This window comes from Anser cygnoides, chromosome 3 (genome assembly GCF_040182565.1).
Source record: "Anser cygnoides isolate HZ-2024a breed goose chromosome 3, Taihu_goose_T2T_genome, whole genome shotgun sequence".
In the NCBI taxonomy this organism is placed as follows: Eukaryota; Metazoa; Chordata; class Aves; order Anseriformes; family Anatidae; genus Anser; species Anser cygnoides.
The window spans coordinates 122978269-122995575 of record NC_089875.1 but is presented as its reverse complement, the minus strand read 5'-3'; the positions used below and the strand labels follow the sequence as shown (position 1 = coordinate 122995575).

General features: G+C 69.3%; 2 protein-coding genes and 1 long non-coding RNA gene across 4 annotated transcripts; 1 reads left to right on the top strand and 2 right to left on the bottom strand.

Moving 5' to 3' along the window:
• Positions 1-1024: 1024 nt before the first annotated feature.
• On the bottom strand, positions 1025-2013 carry LOC136790581 (uncharacterized). Its single transcript, XR_010830726.1, has 2 exons — positions 1873-2013; positions 1025-1268 (listed from the first exon to the last, which is right to left on the bottom strand). It is a non-coding gene; the product is annotated as an uncharacterized lncRNA (long non-coding RNA).
• Positions 1437-11701, top strand: GTF3C2 (general transcription factor IIIC subunit 2). 2 transcript variants are annotated; one of them, XM_066995254.1, is made up of 18 exons: positions 1460-1692; positions 1893-2244; positions 3039-3333; positions 3885-3979; positions 4354-4431; positions 4784-4882; positions 5094-5318; positions 5556-5667; positions 5847-5964; positions 7411-7442; positions 7675-7804; positions 8023-8167; positions 8428-8589; positions 9078-9165; positions 9439-9567; positions 9899-10030; positions 10751-10858; positions 10990-11701. In XM_066995254.1, exons 1-18 carry the CDS (start codon positions 1548-1550, stop codon positions 11194-11196), a joined length of 2652 nt encoding a protein of 883 aa, XP_066851355.1. In that variant the 5' UTR covers positions 1460-1547; the 3' UTR covers positions 11197-11701. The 2 variants fall into 2 exon arrangements, with proteins under 2 accessions (XP_066851356.1, XP_066851355.1); XM_066995255.1 differs by lacking the exons at positions 7411-7442; positions 7675-7804; positions 8023-8167; ... (4 more) ...; positions 10751-10858; positions 10990-11701 and adding an exon at positions 6425-7317 and having other exon boundaries at positions 1437-1692; positions 5847-5957.
• Positions 11702-11798: 97 nt separating this feature from the next.
• SLC30A3 (solute carrier family 30 member 3) lies at positions 11799-16128 on the bottom strand. Its single transcript, XM_066995297.1, has 9 exons — positions 15940-16128; positions 14532-14564; positions 14355-14491; positions 14106-14252; positions 13882-14035; positions 13266-13464; positions 13029-13134; positions 12592-12726; positions 11799-12508 (listed from the first exon to the last, which is right to left on the bottom strand). Exons 1-9 carry the CDS (start codon positions 16026-16028, stop codon positions 12363-12365), a joined length of 1146 nt encoding a protein of 381 aa, XP_066851398.1. The 5' UTR covers positions 16029-16128; the 3' UTR covers positions 11799-12362.
• Positions 16129-17307: the final 1179 nt, after the last annotated feature.

Here is a 17307-nt window from a genome sequence, read left to right as displayed (position 1 = left end):
GGGGAGGACGCCCCGCTCCCCGTGCCAGAGCCCCAGCCACTGCTCGGGCCGGGCCCTGCGCTGGGTCCCTCTGGCGGGAGCGGCTCGGCGGGGGGAGCGGCCCTGGCACCCCGCGCCCGCCGTCGCAGGAGCCAGAGGTGCCCGGCTTCCCCGCACAGGCCCGGCTCGGCCGGCGGCCAGACCTGCAGCCGGAGGAGCCCGGGCCAGGGGCCATCGCCCTCGCGGCACCGCTTCCCGCGGGTCCAGGAAGAGGGGCCCGGGGTGATACCGGCGTACGGTTAGCTCTGGTTTAGTGCCAAAGAGATAAGGCTCGTACTTTGAGGACAGGGCAGGATGACCCAGGCCTTGGAGATGTCTGAAGGATGATTAACCGAGGAACTGCTGAGCCGGAAGACCGTTCTGTTGACATTCTGGAGGGAAACGTCCTGATGTTCCCTCAAATATGCCACGAATCAACACGATGTGAACAGTTGGCTGAAAACCAAAGATCCGGAGTATTCTAACGCCAGCTGTCCGTGAACTAGTCCCACTCCAACAGTAAAAATCACACCCCTAGGCTGGGAGACCCCATCCCAACGAGGGACCCTTCCCCTCTGAGGACGCACGGAATGACTCTGTCCCGTCAGCAGTATGCCACTGACGTAAGCGATCGGAGGCTAGGGGATGGTACAAACACGTAAAGGGACCGATAAGGCATTGCATAAAGAGTGGCACGGAAAATCCTTAGGTGTGCCAGCTCTGTGGGAAAGCAGCTGGCACCCGGGCTTGTGCGGTTCTGAAATAAGCAGCATCTTGACCTAGCGCGTGGATCGGCTCACTGCACGCCGGGTGACAAATCCGAACTTTTTATCGGACAACGGGGACGGGGACGGTCCTTCCCTGCCGCAGCCTGGCGCGGGAGGAGGAGAGGGGCAGGGCAGAGCTGGGCAGAAGTACTGCATGCCCAAGGACAGCGCAGAGCCGAGCCTGGGATGACGCGGGGCGACGGGGCTTCTGCCGCACCACAGAAGTCTGACACGCAGCGTTAACACGGGGCCTGCTTTATTAGGGTCCGTGCTGCCGCCCCTACTGCTGATCCACGTTCTTGACGCGCAGGACGACGGGCACCGAGGTGCACGGGATCATGCCCAGGTCTGTGATGACCAGATCCACCAGGTCCGGCGGTGTCACGTCGTAGACCAGGTTGAGGAGGCGCAAGGACTTGTTCTCTGACCAGCCGCCCAGCTGGGCCTGCCCCTTGCGGAGCACGATCAGGTCGTCGGGGTCATCTGCGGGGAGAGGAGAAGCTGCGGGATCAGCGGGAGGGACCGCGCTGCCGCCCCCGGCCCCCCCCGCGAACCCGTCACGTGCCGGGGGCAGCACGTGCCCGGCGGTGCCGCGGCCCGGTGACGCCACCGCCCCGGTGACGCCATCGCCGCGCGCCGCCCGCCGCCATGTTGCGGGTTCCGGGCCCGGCGCCGCGCGGGGCTGGTGGCGGCGGCGCGGCCCGCGGCGGGGCGGGGGCCATGCGGGCGGCGCCGGCCTGAGCCGCTCCCGGAGCTCGGCGCATGGCGTCCCGCGCCGCCGCCGGGGCCGCGGGGCCGGGCGGGGCCGCCCGCGGGCCGCGCTGTCGGGAGCGGAGCCGCCGGGGCCGGCCGGGACGGGGAGCGGCGGCCGCCGGGCGGAGCCGGGGCCGCGGCCGGGGCCGCGCGGGTGAGCTCGGGGCCTTCCCGCGGGGGCGGCGGGCGGCGGCGCGGGGCCCCGGAGCCGCGGCGGGGCGGGGCGGGCCGGGAGGCGGCGGGGCCGGGTGCAGCCGCGGGGGCCGGGCGGGCCCCTCGGGCCCCGCGGCACCGGCGGGGGGGCGGCGGCGCCGTCCCGCGGCCCGGCGCTGACCCGGCTGTGGCGTTCCGCAGAGGACCCGGCGCCGCCCGCAGGTGCGGAGCCTTCAGCACGCGGCGCGGAGGGGGCGGCGGCGGCGGCCGAGCCCCGGAGGGAGGCCGGCCCGGAGCGCGGAGCCCGCAGCCCCGCTGAGCCCGGCGGCCGCGGCGAGCCCTCGGGGAGCGCAGCGAACGGCTCCGTGCCCGCGGCGCCCAGGAGGCGGGGGCGGAAATCCAAGGCGGAGCTGCTGGTGCTGAAGCTGTCCCGGGACCTGCAGTGCCCGGCCCCGGAGCCCATCTGCGTGCAGAAGGTGCTGGAGGGCAGCGAGGCCCCGGAGGGCCTGGAGGCCGCCCCCGGCAGGCGCCCCAAGCGGCGGGCGGCCAAAGTGTGAGCAGCGGGCCGGGGGCCGGGGCTGGGCGCGGGGGGGTTGGAAGGGCGGGCACCCGGCTGCGGTCAGAGCGGTTCCGTGAGACCCCTCTTCTCGTCTGAGGTACCCTGGTGTCTTTCTGGAAGTGCTTCATCCTACACTTTGCGACAAATCGCTTTCCCACGGAACGCGCTGGTTTCCCGCAGAACCGCCTCCTGCTTTAGGAGAACGTGCCGGGATTCAGCGCAGTGGGGTGCAGAGAGCAGCAAAGGCTGCAGATGAGTGCGTGTGGGTCTGTTTGACAGCAGTGGGCTGTGGCGGTGCAGAGGTGGCTCCTGGCAGAGCCCGGAGGAGGTTTATCTGTGCAGTAGCCACACGCTGCTCAGCGGGGCCTCTGAAGGCAGGTCGGGCAGTGCAGGCACCCGCTGAGCCGCCTGGGTTTGGGGGGCAGAGCTGGGAGCTGCGGTGCCCCGAGCCGTCACCCTGTGCTGAGGGGCGCACAGCACCTGCTGCGGCAGCGTGCCCGTGCAGGAATTCCGCTGCTGAGCGTGCAGGAAGCTCTCCGGCTGCCTCACTTTCTGGCTGGCGGCAGGCCAGGCGCTACTCTGCATGCTGGATGCCTTCCCAGCTGCTCCTGGAGGCCCTGGGGAGGCTGGGGAGGGCCCGGGTGCTGGCCGTGCCATCCGGGCAGGTGCTGGTGCGGCCTGGCTGGGCAGTGCTGGAGCACACTGTGTGCCCAGACGGTGCTAGAGAGCTGGCAGGGCTGAGTGCAGCTCCCTCTGTTCACTGCTGGGCAATGCCTTCGCTGTTCCAGGGCATTGCTTTACCTTCAGGAGCTGGCGGAGGAGCTGACATCTGCGTACCAGCCCCCAGCTCCCAACGAGGGTGCCCAGGAGCCAGAGCCTGAGTGTGTCCAGAAGAAGCGTCGGAGGAAAAAGGAGGAGGAAACTGACAGCGATGATCCTGCACAAGACGCTGACTTCGTGCCCTCAAAGGAGGTGTTGCTGCAGGCTGAGGAGGAGGAAGGGAGCGATGCTCCCCTCAGCGAGGTGTCAGAGTCAGAGCTGGAGCCGCTCCGGCGGCACAGCATGAAAACGTCATCTGCAGGGGTAAGGGCAAGTCTTTGCCTTGACTGCTTCTTACCTTTGGCGTGCTATAAATGACACAGAGTTTGAGCTATCACCTGGTGTGTGTCGTGTGTGCACATACCCCTGCCCACCCACCCTGTCTGTTTGAGGCAGGTCAGCCCCAAAGCAGGGTCCTGTCAGGGCTGGCGTAATTCCTGTATGGTGTGAGTCCAGGCGTGAGCTCCTCGGGCTTAACTGCAAGCGAAGGCAGCTGAGTGCCTGGGTGGGTGGGGACAGGCAGCTGTGCTCCTGTGAGAGCGTGCGCGGTGCTGGGCTGCCGCTGAACCTGATGGCAGGTTAAGGCAGGGTCCTGGAGGCTGCCCTGTAGGATTTTGTGTCTTTAGCACAGAGCGACACGGTGTTGGGTGACTGCTTCTGTGGAGACCGGGAGAGAGCCCTGCGCCTGTGCGCTGTGTCAGTGCCTTTTGGGCAGGCTCGTCCCCCAGGGGCTCACAGGAAGGTTTGGGCAGGCTGGGGCGGCCCGGGTGGGGTCCTTTGGCCAGGTCCTGTTCTGAGTCTGCTCTTGTGCCCAGAGATCCAAGCCCCAGTGCCGAGGCCTCGCTCCCAATGGCTTCCCCAACTCCGTCATGGCCCCGGTGGAGAAGTGCTCCAGCATCACCTGCAGCCTGTGAGTGCAGGGCCTGGGGGCGCGGTGCTGGACGGAGGGCTGGGGCTGGCTGTAGCGGGCGGTGCTGTCCAGTGCCTCGTGGTCGCCATAGGTGTGAGGACGGGGGAGTGTTTCCTGTCAGGAGCACCCGTGTGCTGCTGGCACCTGCTGGGGACAGCATGGGAACGGGCTCATCTCAGCCTCATCGCAGCCCCACCTCTGTGCAGCCCCTGCCTGGGGCCGCGCGTGGGGCTGTGTGGGGCCTGGCTGGAGCTGGGAGCCCTCAGCAGGGGGCAGGGGTGCGCCGTGGCCAGGATGGAGCAGGGCACGAGCCCCACGGTGCTGCTGGCAGGGCTGGGGAGCAGGGTGGTGATGTCCCCCTACATCCGCTGCAGGCGGGAGCAGAAGTACTCTCAGTGGGAGTTCCCTGACTGGATCCCTCTGGTGCACAAGTGGACGTGTCTCTCCGAAAGGTACCGTCAGCGGCGTGGGAAGGGGTGCGTGGCACAGAAGGGGTGCGTGGCACAGAAGGGGTGCGTGGCACAGGCGCTGCCTGTGCTCAGGCTGCATCCTGGGGCAGTCCTGGCACGGTGGGGAGTGGGCTGGGGCAGGGAGGGGAGGATCAGCCTTAAGGGCTGTGCTTCCGCCTCCCCCTCTTAGGGTCAGGTCCTAGCAGAGAAGATGGCACCTTCTCACAGGCTCTGGGGGCCTGGTGGCTCTGGCCAAGGAGTCCGAGTGCCCCAGGGAGGCCAGCAGCAGCGTGCTGTGCTGGGGGGGGGGGTGGGATGGCTGCAGGCATCCTCTCACACTCTTCTGCCTCCCCAGCGAAGCTGCCCCGTACCTACCGGCAGAGGAGAAGTCTCCCCTCTTCGCTATCCAGCGGGAGGGCATTGAAGACAACGGTGCCTTGTACAGGCTGAACAGGTTGGTGGAGGGGCTGCTCCGGGGAGGTGGGAGGCGTTACGGTGTCCCCCAGTCCCTGGGAGCTATGGCACGGCCGCTATGTGCCGCGTGCTCTGGGGTCCTGCCGTGTCCAGCCTTGTGTCAGGGCTCTGCGCCGGCTGGGTGCTGCCATGGCTTGTCCCGGGGTGGTGCTGCTCCTGCCCAGCACCCCGACCTGCCTTCCTGCCGGCAGGTTCAACTCCCTGCAGCCCCACGAGGAGCGCCGGGACGTGTCGTTCTTTGTGGGCGGCCCCGTGTGGGCGATGGAGTGGTGCCCAACCCCGGAGGGCTCGGCGGCCACCCAGTACGTGTGTCTGTACTGTCACAAGAGCATGGATGAGACGCACAGCGTGGCGGGGCTCCACAGGGGCCCGGCGCTGCTGCAGCTCTGGAGCCTGGGCACGCTGCAGCAGGAGGGGTGAGTCCGGCCTGCGGGGTGGCCCTGGCAGGGAAGAGGGGCAGGCGTGGGCCCCTTGTGCCCCGGTGGTGGGGCGGGTGGCAACCTGCTGCTGCCCCTGCTGCTGCCCGGCGGTTCGTCCTCTCCCAGAGCCTGAGCCTCGCGGAGTGGTGCTGGCAGCCAGCTTTGCTTCTGCTGCGTGCTGGAGCTGCTGGGCACCAGCTCCGGTGTTTTTCACCGTTCAACCCGTGCCCGCAGCTCTGCTGACAAAGCTGGGCTGGCCTACGCTGTCGCTACCGACCACGGCTGCGTCTGGGACATGAAGTTCTGCCCCAGCGGCGCCTGGGAGCCGCCCAGCACCTCCAGGAAGGTGGGTGTGTGGTGGGAGAGGCTGTGCCAGCCCACAGGCTGGCTTTGGCTTTGCCCTGGCGACTCTGAATTCCTTGTCCCTGCCAAAGCCTTGCCTTCGCCAGGCAGGATAGTGCAGGGGGCCCTCGCCCCTCTGACAACAGCAAGCAGGAGGCTGAGGGCCCGGGCGTGTTTCTGCAGCACCCTCAGATGAGCCGGCTGGGCCTCCTGGCTGTGGCCTTCTCGGACGGCAGCGTGGTGCTGTACGCCCTCCCGCACCCCGGCGCCCTGCGGAGCTGCAAGAGAACCCAGGTAAAAGGTAGGAAGAGCTGTGGCACCCTGCCCCTCGTCGCTGTGTGCTGGGGGGGCAGCGCGCGAGCCCGGGGCCTGTCCACCCCCTGCACAGGGTGGCTGTGCCGTGCTGAGGGGCGAGCTGGGCGGTGGCGCCGTGGGGCACGGCGGGGCCGTGCCCAGCCCTGCCGGGAGCCGTGCAGGCGGCGGGGCGGTGAGCGGTGCTGGGACGGGGCAGCGCTGCGGCTGCCGGCCCTGTGCGGGGCCTGGCGCGAGAGGGGTGGGCGGCCGCTGTTGTCTGGGGGCCGGAGCACGCCCGGGTGCTGCTGACTGGGGGCTCTGGGGCCGCTCAGCGGCGTCACTGCAGGGCACGGCTGCACCCGTGTGTTGTGAGCCTCCCTGCCTGCTGCGGGGGCCCTGGGAGGTGGGGGGAACACGTCCTGTTGTGGCAGAGCTGCGCGTTCCCACCCGGCCGTTTGTCATGGCAGGGATCCGGGGCTCCGAGCTCCCGTCTGGCACTGGCTAATGGTGCTCGTAATAGTCTCATCTGCTGGGTGCTGAGCGAGATTGATGACCTGTGCGTGCTGCTCGTGGTCGCTCAGCCGTGGCTGACAGCCCATACGTTCGCTGCTGACAATGGGAAATGGGTTTCCTGCACCGGAGCGTGTCCGCCAGCCCCCATCAGCACGCCGTGCCGCCTGCGCCGGGCTGCGCCATTTGCTGGTGCTGCCTCTCCCAGCCCCCGCCCGGGCCGCCGGTTCCGGACGGTTTGCGGCGGCTGCCGCAGCCCCTGCGTGGGGAGCTTGCAGCAGGCGCGGATCCTTCCCCAGCCTGCAAAGCCCCCGTGGACCAGCTGGGTCCTGTCGTGTCGCATCAGCCAGGCTGCGGCAGCACGTACTGTCCTTGCGCCGCGTGGTCGCGTTGGGGTGCTAGTGTGGATTTGCAGCTGCGGGATCGGTGCCAGGCTGCAGTGTGTTGCTGTGGCCCTGCCGGAGCTCCCAGCTCAGCACGGCTCTGCTGGGCCCCCCGCGTGCCTGCCCCAGTGCTTCCACTGCCACACAGCCCGGGGCTTCTCTCTGCCCTGTGACCTGGCTGTGCTTGCAGTGCCAGAGAAGACGCATGGCTCTCCTGTGCCTGCACAGCACCGCCTCCGCCTGCGGCTGCCTCGCTCTGAGCTGCAGATGTGCCTGGTTCTCTGCTGAGCGCAGAGGGCAGCCCCCCTCGGGAGGTGGGACTCCTTGCCCAGCACTCGCGTCACTGTCAGGGACGCTCCTGCGGGCAGAACTGGCACCGGGGGTCCCGCGGGCTTCTTGTTGTGCATGCACATCGTCTGGGTGCGGGCGTGGGCGGGACAGGGACGGGAGCCCCGGCCAGGGACCTGGGAGCACCAGGCCAGACTTGAGGCTGCGAGCAGCTCCTGCCACAGGGAGCTCCCAGCCGGTGGCTGTCCTGACCTTCCTCTGCTCTCTTCTAGATGGGTCCCTCCCCAAGCACGTTATCTGCAAGGTCAGTGTCCTCTGCTGCTGTGCTCCCCTGTTGGGGCTGACACCCAGCAAGCCTCCTGCCTGGGGCTGCTGGGGAGCTGGGGAGGGCATCAGGAAGCCTGCGGAGCTCGCTGGCCCCAGCGTGTTTGGGGTGGCGGAGTTAGAGCTGTGCTCCCAAACCTGCGTGGCCCTGGCTCTTGGGGCAGGTGGTGACAGCGCAGGACTGCGGCTTACGCTTGTCTTTCTGCCTCCAGGTGCAGTGTACCACCACGCTCCAGGTGGGCTCTATCCAGGTGGGGAGCCCATCAGAAAGCGGCCAATGCTTCAGCGTCTCCTGGATGCCATCCAAGCCCCACCATCACCTTGCAGCTGGTTTTTATGACGGTGAGTTCCCCTTTTGCGCAGGGTAGGCTGTGTCCCACAGCAGAGCCTCCAGGGTGCAGCTCTTGCCCTGCAGCAGGCAGTCAGGCAGCAAGCTTTGTGCTCCTGCTCTGCACTGCCTCAGGTCCCCCACTGTGGTGCTGTGCATCCTTTGCCCTGTGCCCAGTCACTCCCCTGTGCTGGGGCAGATGCGGGGCAGCTGTCCTGTGTGCACCCTGCAGGCACCGTGGCCGTCTGGAACCTGCTCACCAAGTCCCTGCTGCAGCGTGTGTGCCAGCCCGACGGCTCCCTCAAGCTCTACCCTTTCCAGAGCTTCCTAGCCCACGACCACGCCGTGCGGAGCATCGAGTGGTGCAAAGCCAACAGGTGAGAGCTGGGAAGCTGGTGCTGGGAGCGAGTGCTTCCTGGCAGAGCAGGCTGCCTCCTGCCAACCAGTCTGCTGTGCCCAGATGGGTTCCAGCAGGCTCAGCGCTAGCGGCACTTGGCCCTCCAAGGCACTGAGGCTGGATTGGGTTTTCTGGGGTGAGAGGTGGCTGCACTGCTGCCGTGGGAGCTGCACTGCAGGAGCGGGGACAAGGCACAGCTCTGCTCTGGGGTCTCAGTGCTGCCTTTCTCCTGGTTCTCAGCAACTTCCTGGTCACGGCAGGGAATGACAGGAAGATCAAGTTCTGGGACCTGCGGCGGCTCTACGAGCCCATCAACAGCATCAAGCGGTTCCTCAGCACCGAGGTGGCCTGGTTGCTGCCCTACAATGGGGTTACCGTGGCCCAGGACAACTGCTATGCCTCGTGAGTGCTGGGGGCCATCACGGCGCCTGCTCTGCAGCTGGGATCTGCTCTCACCCCTGTCTGTCCCCAGCGCGAGGTCCCCTCTGGTCCCTCCCTGCCTGGGAATGTGAGGGCGAGCTCTGCTCACGTGCATTGCGTCGCAGCCGTGGCGGTGGCGCAGCTGAGGGGATCCGTTCCTGGGCACAAGCCAGGCTGGCAAGGGGGAGGACAATGTCCTTGGGCTGGGCTGGGCTGGGCAGCTCCCGCGTGTCCCCGTTTGGCCCAGGCAGCCCCAGACTGGCACAAGTTTGTTCACAGAAGGGACCCTGGGGTAGGGGTGGGTTCTTACTGCCGGGAGCTGCCCTGAGCCGTGTTGTGAGTGAGGACAGCTCCCCCTCCCCACAGGGCTCCCTGCCCTGGGGACGTGGATGGCACCTGGGCTGCTGGGCTCCCGCTCCTTCGGGGTGGCAGCTCAGAGCTGTGCCCTCATCCATTCCTTTCTGTTGCAGTTACGGTCTCTGTGGGATCCACTACATTGACGCCGGGTACCTGGGCTTCAAGGCTTATTTTGTGGCCCCTCGCAAGGGGACTGTGTGGGTAAGAGGCATCAGAGCCGTCCGAGGGTCAGGTGCCCGCCGCAGACCCTGTGCCGGCTGTGCCCCGCAGCCTGGGGGGTGCCAGCCCCTGCAGCCACCCACTGCCCCTCGGGTGAGGGACCATGACGGCCAGAAGTGTCCCAGCGGGGACGTTTCTGAGCCTGGCCCTCACCAGAGGGAGCAGGGCGGTGGCTGGGGCTGGCACTCGCGGTGCTGCCTGGCGCTGCGGGCAGCGTGCTGGGACGCTGGGCCCCAGCCCCGTCTCTTCCTGCAGAGCATATCTGGCTCGGACTGGCTGAACACGGTGGCTGCTGGAGACATCACCGGTGAGCTGGTAGCTGCGGTGCTGCCCGACCTGGCCATCAATCCCCTTAACGTCAAGCGCTCGTCAGACCGCAGATTTGTAAGCAGCCGTTCCGTCGTCCCTGCGGTGCCTGCGTGCGCGCACCGAGCTGGGCTGGGTGGCGGTGTGCTGCTGGGCTGCTGGAGGAGCGCTGCCACCCGTCCCTTGCCGGCTGTCCTACGTCTGGGCACACGCACCAGGACATTCGGGGATGGGCTTGTGCGTGGGGAAGGCCTGGCCCCTCTCTGTCCCTTGCCCCTTTCTGTCCCCTGCCCTCATGGCAAGGTCCCTGCAGCCCCGGCAGGTCCCTGGTACTGCGGCCACCCAAGGGGTGCCTGTGGAGGGCATGGACAGACCCACTGCCCTGCCCTCAGCTGCCTCTCCCCCACAGCCAGTCTACAAAGCTGATCTGCTGCCCTGCGGCCCCACAGGACCAGAGAATAGCGAGCAGGCACTGCCGAAGACCAGGCTCTACAGCGAGATGGTGGCGAAGGCCTACGTTCGGTTTCGGGACACGGACCTGGTACGAGGGCAGAGGATGGAGCGCTCCCACCCAGGAGCGGGACTGGTGGCGGCCTCGGGGTGTGGGGGCAGGGGGAGAGCCCAGTCAGCTGGGCTGTGGCTGGGTGTGTGGGGACAGCAGCGCATGGGGGAGTGGCACAGACTGCACAGCAGCCCTTCACCCCTGCGGAGCACAGCCTGACTTCAGGAGCCCCGCCAGAGAGCAAGGGGACGCGCTGCTCTGTGCCCAGGGAGCCCAGGCCTCGCAGCGGGGTCTGCCTGGCTGGGCTGGGCAGCCCCAGCAGTGAGCCCTGCGCAGCCCCTCTGTGCCTGGTCCTGAGCAGGGCTGAGGACACGAGCCCAGGGCAGGATGAAGCTCTGGGTGTGCTGGGTACAAGGCAGCAGCTTGGGTCACCCAGCACTGGGAAGGAGCCTGGGGCTTGCAGCCTGCCTGGGCCCGTGCTTGCCGTGCCAGGCTGTCTTTGGAGCACTTTGTAAGAAAAAGGCTGCGTGCCTGGGCCCCCAGGGATGGGGAGCGTCCAAGCTGCCAGCCCTGGAGCGGGGCGTGACTGAGGGGGACCTCCCTGCTCCAGTCACTCCCCGGGGGGAGGGCTCGTGCTGCCCCGTGGCAGTGCTGCCCTTTGCAGGAGGCTCAAGTCCCCTGGCCAGGCCGTGCCTGCCGCTCCTGTGTGCGCAGCACTCCTTGCGGTGTGCTGCCCGTCACCGTGCTGCCCTTTCACAGCGCAGCTTCAAGAACTTCTCGAGCCGGGAGCCCATGCGCAGGATGCACGTGCAAGAGGTGAAGGCAGAGCTGAGCCTCGACCGCCTGCAGCTGGAGTCCCTGCACAAGGTGAGGTGGCTGCTCCGAGCCACCAGCACCCCTCGCAGCCCTGGGAGAGCAGAGGGTGCCACGTGCTGCCCCTGGGGCCAGGGTCCTGGTGCCTCGGCCCCATCCCTCCTGACCCCCTTCTCCTCCCACAGGTGCGCTTCAGCCCCAACCTGGACTCACACGGCTGGCTGGTGTCAGGCGGGCAGGCTGGCATCGTGCGGGCGCACTGCATGGCGGGGCTGGCATCTGGCACAGACCAGCAGCTGCTGCCGCAGTGCCGTGCCCGCTTCAGCTCGCTGTACGGGGCCGAGCCGTGCAGCCCCAGCCCCGCCGCAGCCTCCCCGCTGCCGGCCGAGTAGCGGGGGGCCCCTCGCTGCCACCACCTGCATTCGCCCGCAGCAGCAGCTCGGGTGCCTGCACTGCTGGGTGCCAGGGGCTGCGTGCCCCTCTTGGTGCTTCTTACCCGGGGCCTGCCCTGGGGAGGGATGGTTGCTCCTGGCTGTCACCTGGGATGCTCAGGATGCTCGTCCTCGTGCTCTGGGCCCAGAAGGGTCCTTTCTGCGCTCTTTAGTCTGAGCTGGTGCGGGGAGGGCAGTGGGACTGGGGTCGTGTCTATGGCTTGAGCTGTGGGTCTCAGGGTCTGATGCAGGGGAACAGCTGCGGAGACGCATGTGGGGCTGTGCTCGCGCTCGCCTGCCCCCTCCCGTTGCTGGCAGACCCCACAGTGCGGGTCCTGGTGGGGGGGCCGGGCCAGCCTTGCCCTGCGTGGGGCAGATGTGGCTTGCAGCAGCGCCGGGAGCTCTGGAATCGCTCACATTGAGCCTGTGTTCTCAGCGGTGCAGTAAATGTGGTTTGTTTTGTAAAGGGTGCTGGTGGTGCTAGCATGGGGGGAGGCCTGGGGCGCGGCGCTGTCAGAGCCCTCCCCGCTCCCCTCCGTGCAGATGCCTCGGCTGCTCTCTGACACATTTATTGGTGGCCACGAGCTCTGCAGCCACCAGCTGGAGTCCTTGCACAATGAGACACAGACACGCCACAGCTGCAACAGACAGACTCACAAAGGTGGGAATGGGTCAGGCCAAGGCATGGCAGCACCCAGCCCTGGCCTGGGCCTCGCAGCTGGGAGCAAAACCAGGGCACCCAGAGCTCAGGGGCGAGCTCCCTCCCCTTGCTACCCTGTCCCCTTGCTCCAGCGTGGATGCAGCGGGGAGGAAGGGGACAGACATGGCACCCAACACGGCAGCAAGCAAAGGCCCATGGGCACTGGGGCTGGGGCAGTGCTCCTGCCCGGTGCGTGGTCCCTGTGCCCAGGGCTGTGGCAGGCTTGGCCCCTGGCATGGCAGAGCAGCCCTGGAGGCTGCCGGGGGCACGTACCACAGCACTGTGCTGCAAGGGCTGGGCGCTGTGCCCCACTCTGAGTGGGGCTGGGGCCCCCGGGGTCTGCGGAGGTGGAGCTGGTGCAGCACGGGCAGGACTCCAGGCACTGCACCCGCCCTACGGTGCCCCAGTTCCACAGTGGGCAAAGGGCTCAGGATGGGGGGTCCTGGCAGTGCGGGCAGCCCAACGCCTCCTCCTGGTACCGCTCCACCTGCACCGTACATGACACGAAGCCGAATTTGCTCTGCAGCTGGCTGGTGGCTTCCTGCAGCACTGTCTCAGGGTTGGCGCTGGCATCTGGAGGCGACAGGGAACCACGATCAGCCCCGCAGCCCCCAGCCCTGCCCTTGGGGCTGTGCGAGCCGGCGCAGGGCACTCACCCACGGCCACGTGCACCGACACCACGGGGTGGCTCAGCGTCAGCGCCCAGACGTGCAGGTCGTGGGTGCCCCTCACCCCGCTCACTGCCAGCAGCGCCTCCTTCACTGCGTCGAACTGGATGCCCCGCGGCGCCCCTGCCAGTGGTGCCGGTCATGGAGGGGCCGGCCCCAGCCCTATTCCCCAGCTGGGGTCAGGGCTCCTGGGGGGCAGCTGGGGATGGGGACGCCCCCAGTCTGGGACCAGGCTGCGGCACGGTGCCTCTGGGGTGAGGCAGCTGCTCGCCATGGGACAGAGGAACATCTGGGGGGCTTGGAGGGGCCAGGAATGCCAGGGGTGGGCTGGGTAGGAGCAGAGGTTGCTGTGGGGTGGGCTGCTCTGTGCTCCCCAAGGAGCCCCTGCACCCCCTACCTGTCCTCCCTACCTGTCCCCCCCTCACCTTCCATGAGGACTCTGAAGACGTCCCTGAGGATAGTGAGTGTGGAGCCAAGGACAAAGACCGAGAAGAAGAGGGTACTGATGGGGTCTGCGATCTTGCACTGGGGCTGCAAGGAACAGGGGCTGCGTGAGGCTGCGGGCAGGAAGTGCCAGCAAGCTGGGCTGGGATCCCCGGGGGCCCAGTGCCCCGCAGGGCTCTGTGGAGGACAGGAGCCCGGCCCATGTGGGGACCACGCACCTTGAAGTAGATGATGGTGGCGGCCACCAGGACACCAAAGCTCTGTAGCAGGTCACCCACCACGTGGACAAAGGCTGCACGGACGCTGGTGCTGCCAGGCAGGGGAGCGTGGCTGGACAGGCAGCCCCCCGCGCTCTCCAGCTGCTCGTAGCCCCCGTGGCCGTGGACGGCGGGGGCCTGGTGCAGGATGTAGGCCATGCTGCAGAGAGCAGAGCTGGCTCGGTGCCGGGCAGGGAGCGAGAGGCCCCGCTGACCCTACCGGGGGTGGGGGAGAGAGCACATCCAGGGCTCAGCAGGGACAGCACAGCCACCGTGCAGGGGTTCAGGGCAGGTGTGGGGCAGGGCAGGACGGGGATTTGGGAGATTTGGGACTGGGTCACGAGGGCAGGGCTGAGGGGAAGTGCTGCTGGGGGGGGACAGGGAATGTATGTGGGGCTGGGAGTGGGGAGGGGGCTCAGGGAATAGGAGGAGGCAGCACTGGGGATAGGAAGGCTCGAGACAAAGGGACAGAAGGGGCGGCTGGGGCTGGGGGCTTGGGACACCAGGTGCACACAGGAGGGGAGGCCCGGGCTGTGTGGGGCCAGAGGAGGTAGGGATGAGGGTGCGTGGGACATACACCAGGTTGACGCCCACGGCGCTGGCAGAGGTGGCCAGCATGGCTCGTGCCTCGATCTCGTAGTCGTTGCTGATGATGCGTGCAGCCGCCAGGTAGACGAGAGCCCCGGTGACAACCCAGATGGAGAGGACGGAGGCCAGCGCACCCAGCGTCTCTGTGGGGTGGGGGCCATCAGTGCCTGCCCCAGCCACGGGGCTCCCCCAGTGCTGAGCCCCCCGCCTCACCTGAGCGGTGCCAGCCAAAACTCATGGTCTTGGTGGGCGGGCGGGCGGAGACCCAAAGCGAGAAGAGGCTCACGGACATGCTGCCCACGTCCGTCAGCAGGTGGGCCGCGTCTGTCATGATAGCCAGGCTGTGCGCCAGGTACCCCCCTGTGGGACGGCACAGCTGGCACCCGGGGCCCGGTGGGGTGTCCCGGCCCCACCCCGGCCCCATCCCGGCCCCATCCCGGCCCCATCCCGGCCCGCCGTTACCTATCACCTCTCCAACCATGAAGACGCAGCACACGGTGCAGGCGACGCTCAGCTGCCGCCGGGCCTGGAGCCTCTCCGGGCCGGGGCCGGGGCCGGGGGGGGCCGGGCTGCAGGGGCACTGCGGCCCCCCCCCCCGGCTCCGGGACCGCGTCCTGCCCGCCCTCCCCGGGGCGCAGCGGTGCCGGGGCGTCCCGGGAGCCTGCGAACAGCCTGGGGGGGAGGGGGTCAGAGCCGTGCCCGGGAGGGGGCTCCCGGCGCCCCCGTCTCCTGCGGAGCACGCGTCCCTCCGGTGCCCGGTCTCGGGGCCGGCCCCGCCGCGGCCGGTAGCGAAGCCGACGCAGGCGGACCCCGGGGGCTGCGCCCTCGCCCCCGGGCTCCGTGCACGAACGCGCCGAGAAACCGGGACGAAGGACGGGGGCTCCGGGAGGGTACGGGGCGCTCGAGCGCCTCGGCAGAGGCGAGCAGCGACGGGGCCGGTGTCAGGGCCGTGTGGTGCCCGGGGGCCGGTCCGCCCCCGCCCCGTCCCCGCACGGCCGGAGCTGCCCGCGTCGGGCCGGGGGAGGGAAGGCTGGACGGGGGCGGCGGCGGGTGCGGGGGACGGCGGCTCCAGCGCGGGGCCGGGGCCGCGGGGCTCGAGGTGCCGGTGCAGGGCCGTGACGGACGGGACGTGCTGCGGGGGAGCGGGGACCGGGCGGGTGTCGGTGTGGGGCGGGGGGTGCACGGGGGCCGGGGCCAGGGCTCAGGGCGCCGATGCGCGGGGCAGCAGTGAGGGCAGAGGGAGGACGGGGGGCGGGTGCAGTTACGGGGGACGACGGACGGACGAGCGCCGGTGCGGGGGTGGTAGCCGGGCGCCGGTGTCAGCTGGACACCCGCGGGGGGGCCGGGGATGTCGCACAGGTGGGGGGGGGGGGGGGGGACGGTGCCGGTTGGAAGGAGGTGAGGTGACGGTACCGGGGAGGGGACGCGTGCAGGTCTGAGGAGCTGAGGATGCCGCCGCGGGCTGGGTGGCGATGCCGGTGCTGGATGGGGGCTGGCTCGGGGGCTGCGGAGGTGCCGGTGACAGCCAGATGGATGAGGGCGCGGGGGCGGGGGGCGCCGGACGGACCGGGGGCTTGCGGGTCCCGGGGGCGTGGGGGGTGGCAACGTCGGGGGGTGCCGAGGTCGGGGTTGCGGTGCCGAGGAAGCCGGGGGTTCGGGGGGCCGGGGGTGATGGAGATGCAGGGGATGACGGAGATGCCCGGGGTGATGGGGGAGCGGGTGACGGAAGATCGAGGGTTGCAGATGCGGAGGGTGATGCGGGTGGGGTGCGGGGGTGATGGAGCTGGTGGAGCCGGGGGTGCCGGGGGCACTGGGAGGTGGAGCTAGCAGGGGCCGGAGGGGGCGGCTGTGCCGGGGGTGCCGGGGGCGCCGGTCGTGCCGGTGCCGGCAGCATTGCGGGCTGGGGTACCGGGGGTGCCGCAGGCGTCGGCAGCGGCGGGGGTGCCGGTGATGGGGGTGCCGGTGCCGGGGGTGATGGGGTGGCGGGGGTGATGGAGGTGCCGGTGCCGGGGTGGTGGGGCTGGCCGTGCCGGGGTGCCGGCGGTACCTCTTGAGGCGCAGGCTGCCGTCGGCGCGGCCGCCGCGCGGGCTGACCAGGCGGGCGCTCTCGCTGCCGGACGGGGACGGGGGCTCCATGCCGGGGCGCGGGCAGCACCGCGGGCACGGCGCCGGGACGGCACAGGCCCCGCCCCCTGCCGAGGCCCCGCCCCCTGCCGAGGCCCCGCCCCCTGCCGAGGCCCCGCCCCCTGCCGAGGCCCCGCCCCCTGCCGAGGCCCCGCCCCCGGAGCGCGCCGAGCCGCCGGGGGGGGCCCCGCGCTCGCTCCCGGCCCGGAGCCGCGGGGCTGGGGACGGGGGCGGGCACGGGGACCGGGACGGGGACGGGGCGGCCCCGCAGGGCTCGCGTCGGGCCCGGCTGCTGGCGGGAGCCGCGTGCGCGGCGGTGCTCGTCCCGCCGGGCTCATCCCGCCGCCGGGCGGTGCGGGGGTTCCCGCGGCACGGAGGCCGCCAGCCGCCCGGCAGCGCGCTCCCCTTGGCGTTATTGACCGAAGTCTCGGAACGCTGCGGGGAGAACGCCCGGGACACCGGGAGCTGCGGGAGGGGAGCGCCCGCCCCGCCCCGCCCGCACAAACGCCGCCGGGAAGCGGGGACCGGGACACCGGCGGGGGGCGCGGCGAGGGCGGCGAGAGGCCCCGACCCTGCCTCCGCCCGCACCCGGCACCCCCGCGCCGTCGGGGGCTCGTCGCCGACAGCACGGCACCGGCTGCCCGTGGGAGCGCGGGGAGCGCCGGTTCGCTTGCACGGGGGCTGCTCAGGAACGGGGCTGGGCTGTGGGGAGCGCTCTGCACGGGGGGGCTGCTGGGTACGGGAGGGCTGCGTGGGGTGTGGGAGCTGCTCGCGTAAGGGGGCTGCTTTTGTACGGGGGCTGTTTGGGTGCGGGGCGAGTAAGCCTCATCTCCATCCCTGGGAAAGGGACGAAGCAGCTGATCCTGGGAACTATTTCCAGGCAAGTAAAGGAGAAACAGGTCACCAGGTCAGCATGGGTTCAAGGGGAAGTCATGCCTGGCCAACCTGGTAAGCTTCTACGGCAAAAACGACCGGTCTGATGGATACGGGAGGGAGCAGCAGGTGTTGTCCTCCTGGATTTTGGTAGGGCCATCTCCCATGAGATCCTCGTAGAGAAGCTGTTAACGTATGGGCTGCACGTGCAGATGGTGAGGTGGGGTGAAAACTGCCTGAACAGCCAGGGCCAGAGGGTGGTGATCAGTGGCACAAAGTCCAGTTTGATGCCAGTAACGGGATGAATAACCCGAGGGTCAATACTAGGTCCAGTCTTGTTTAGCATCTTTGTTAATAACCCGGATGATGCAGCAGTGTCCCCTCAGTCTGCAGATGACCAAACTCGGGAGAAGCAGCT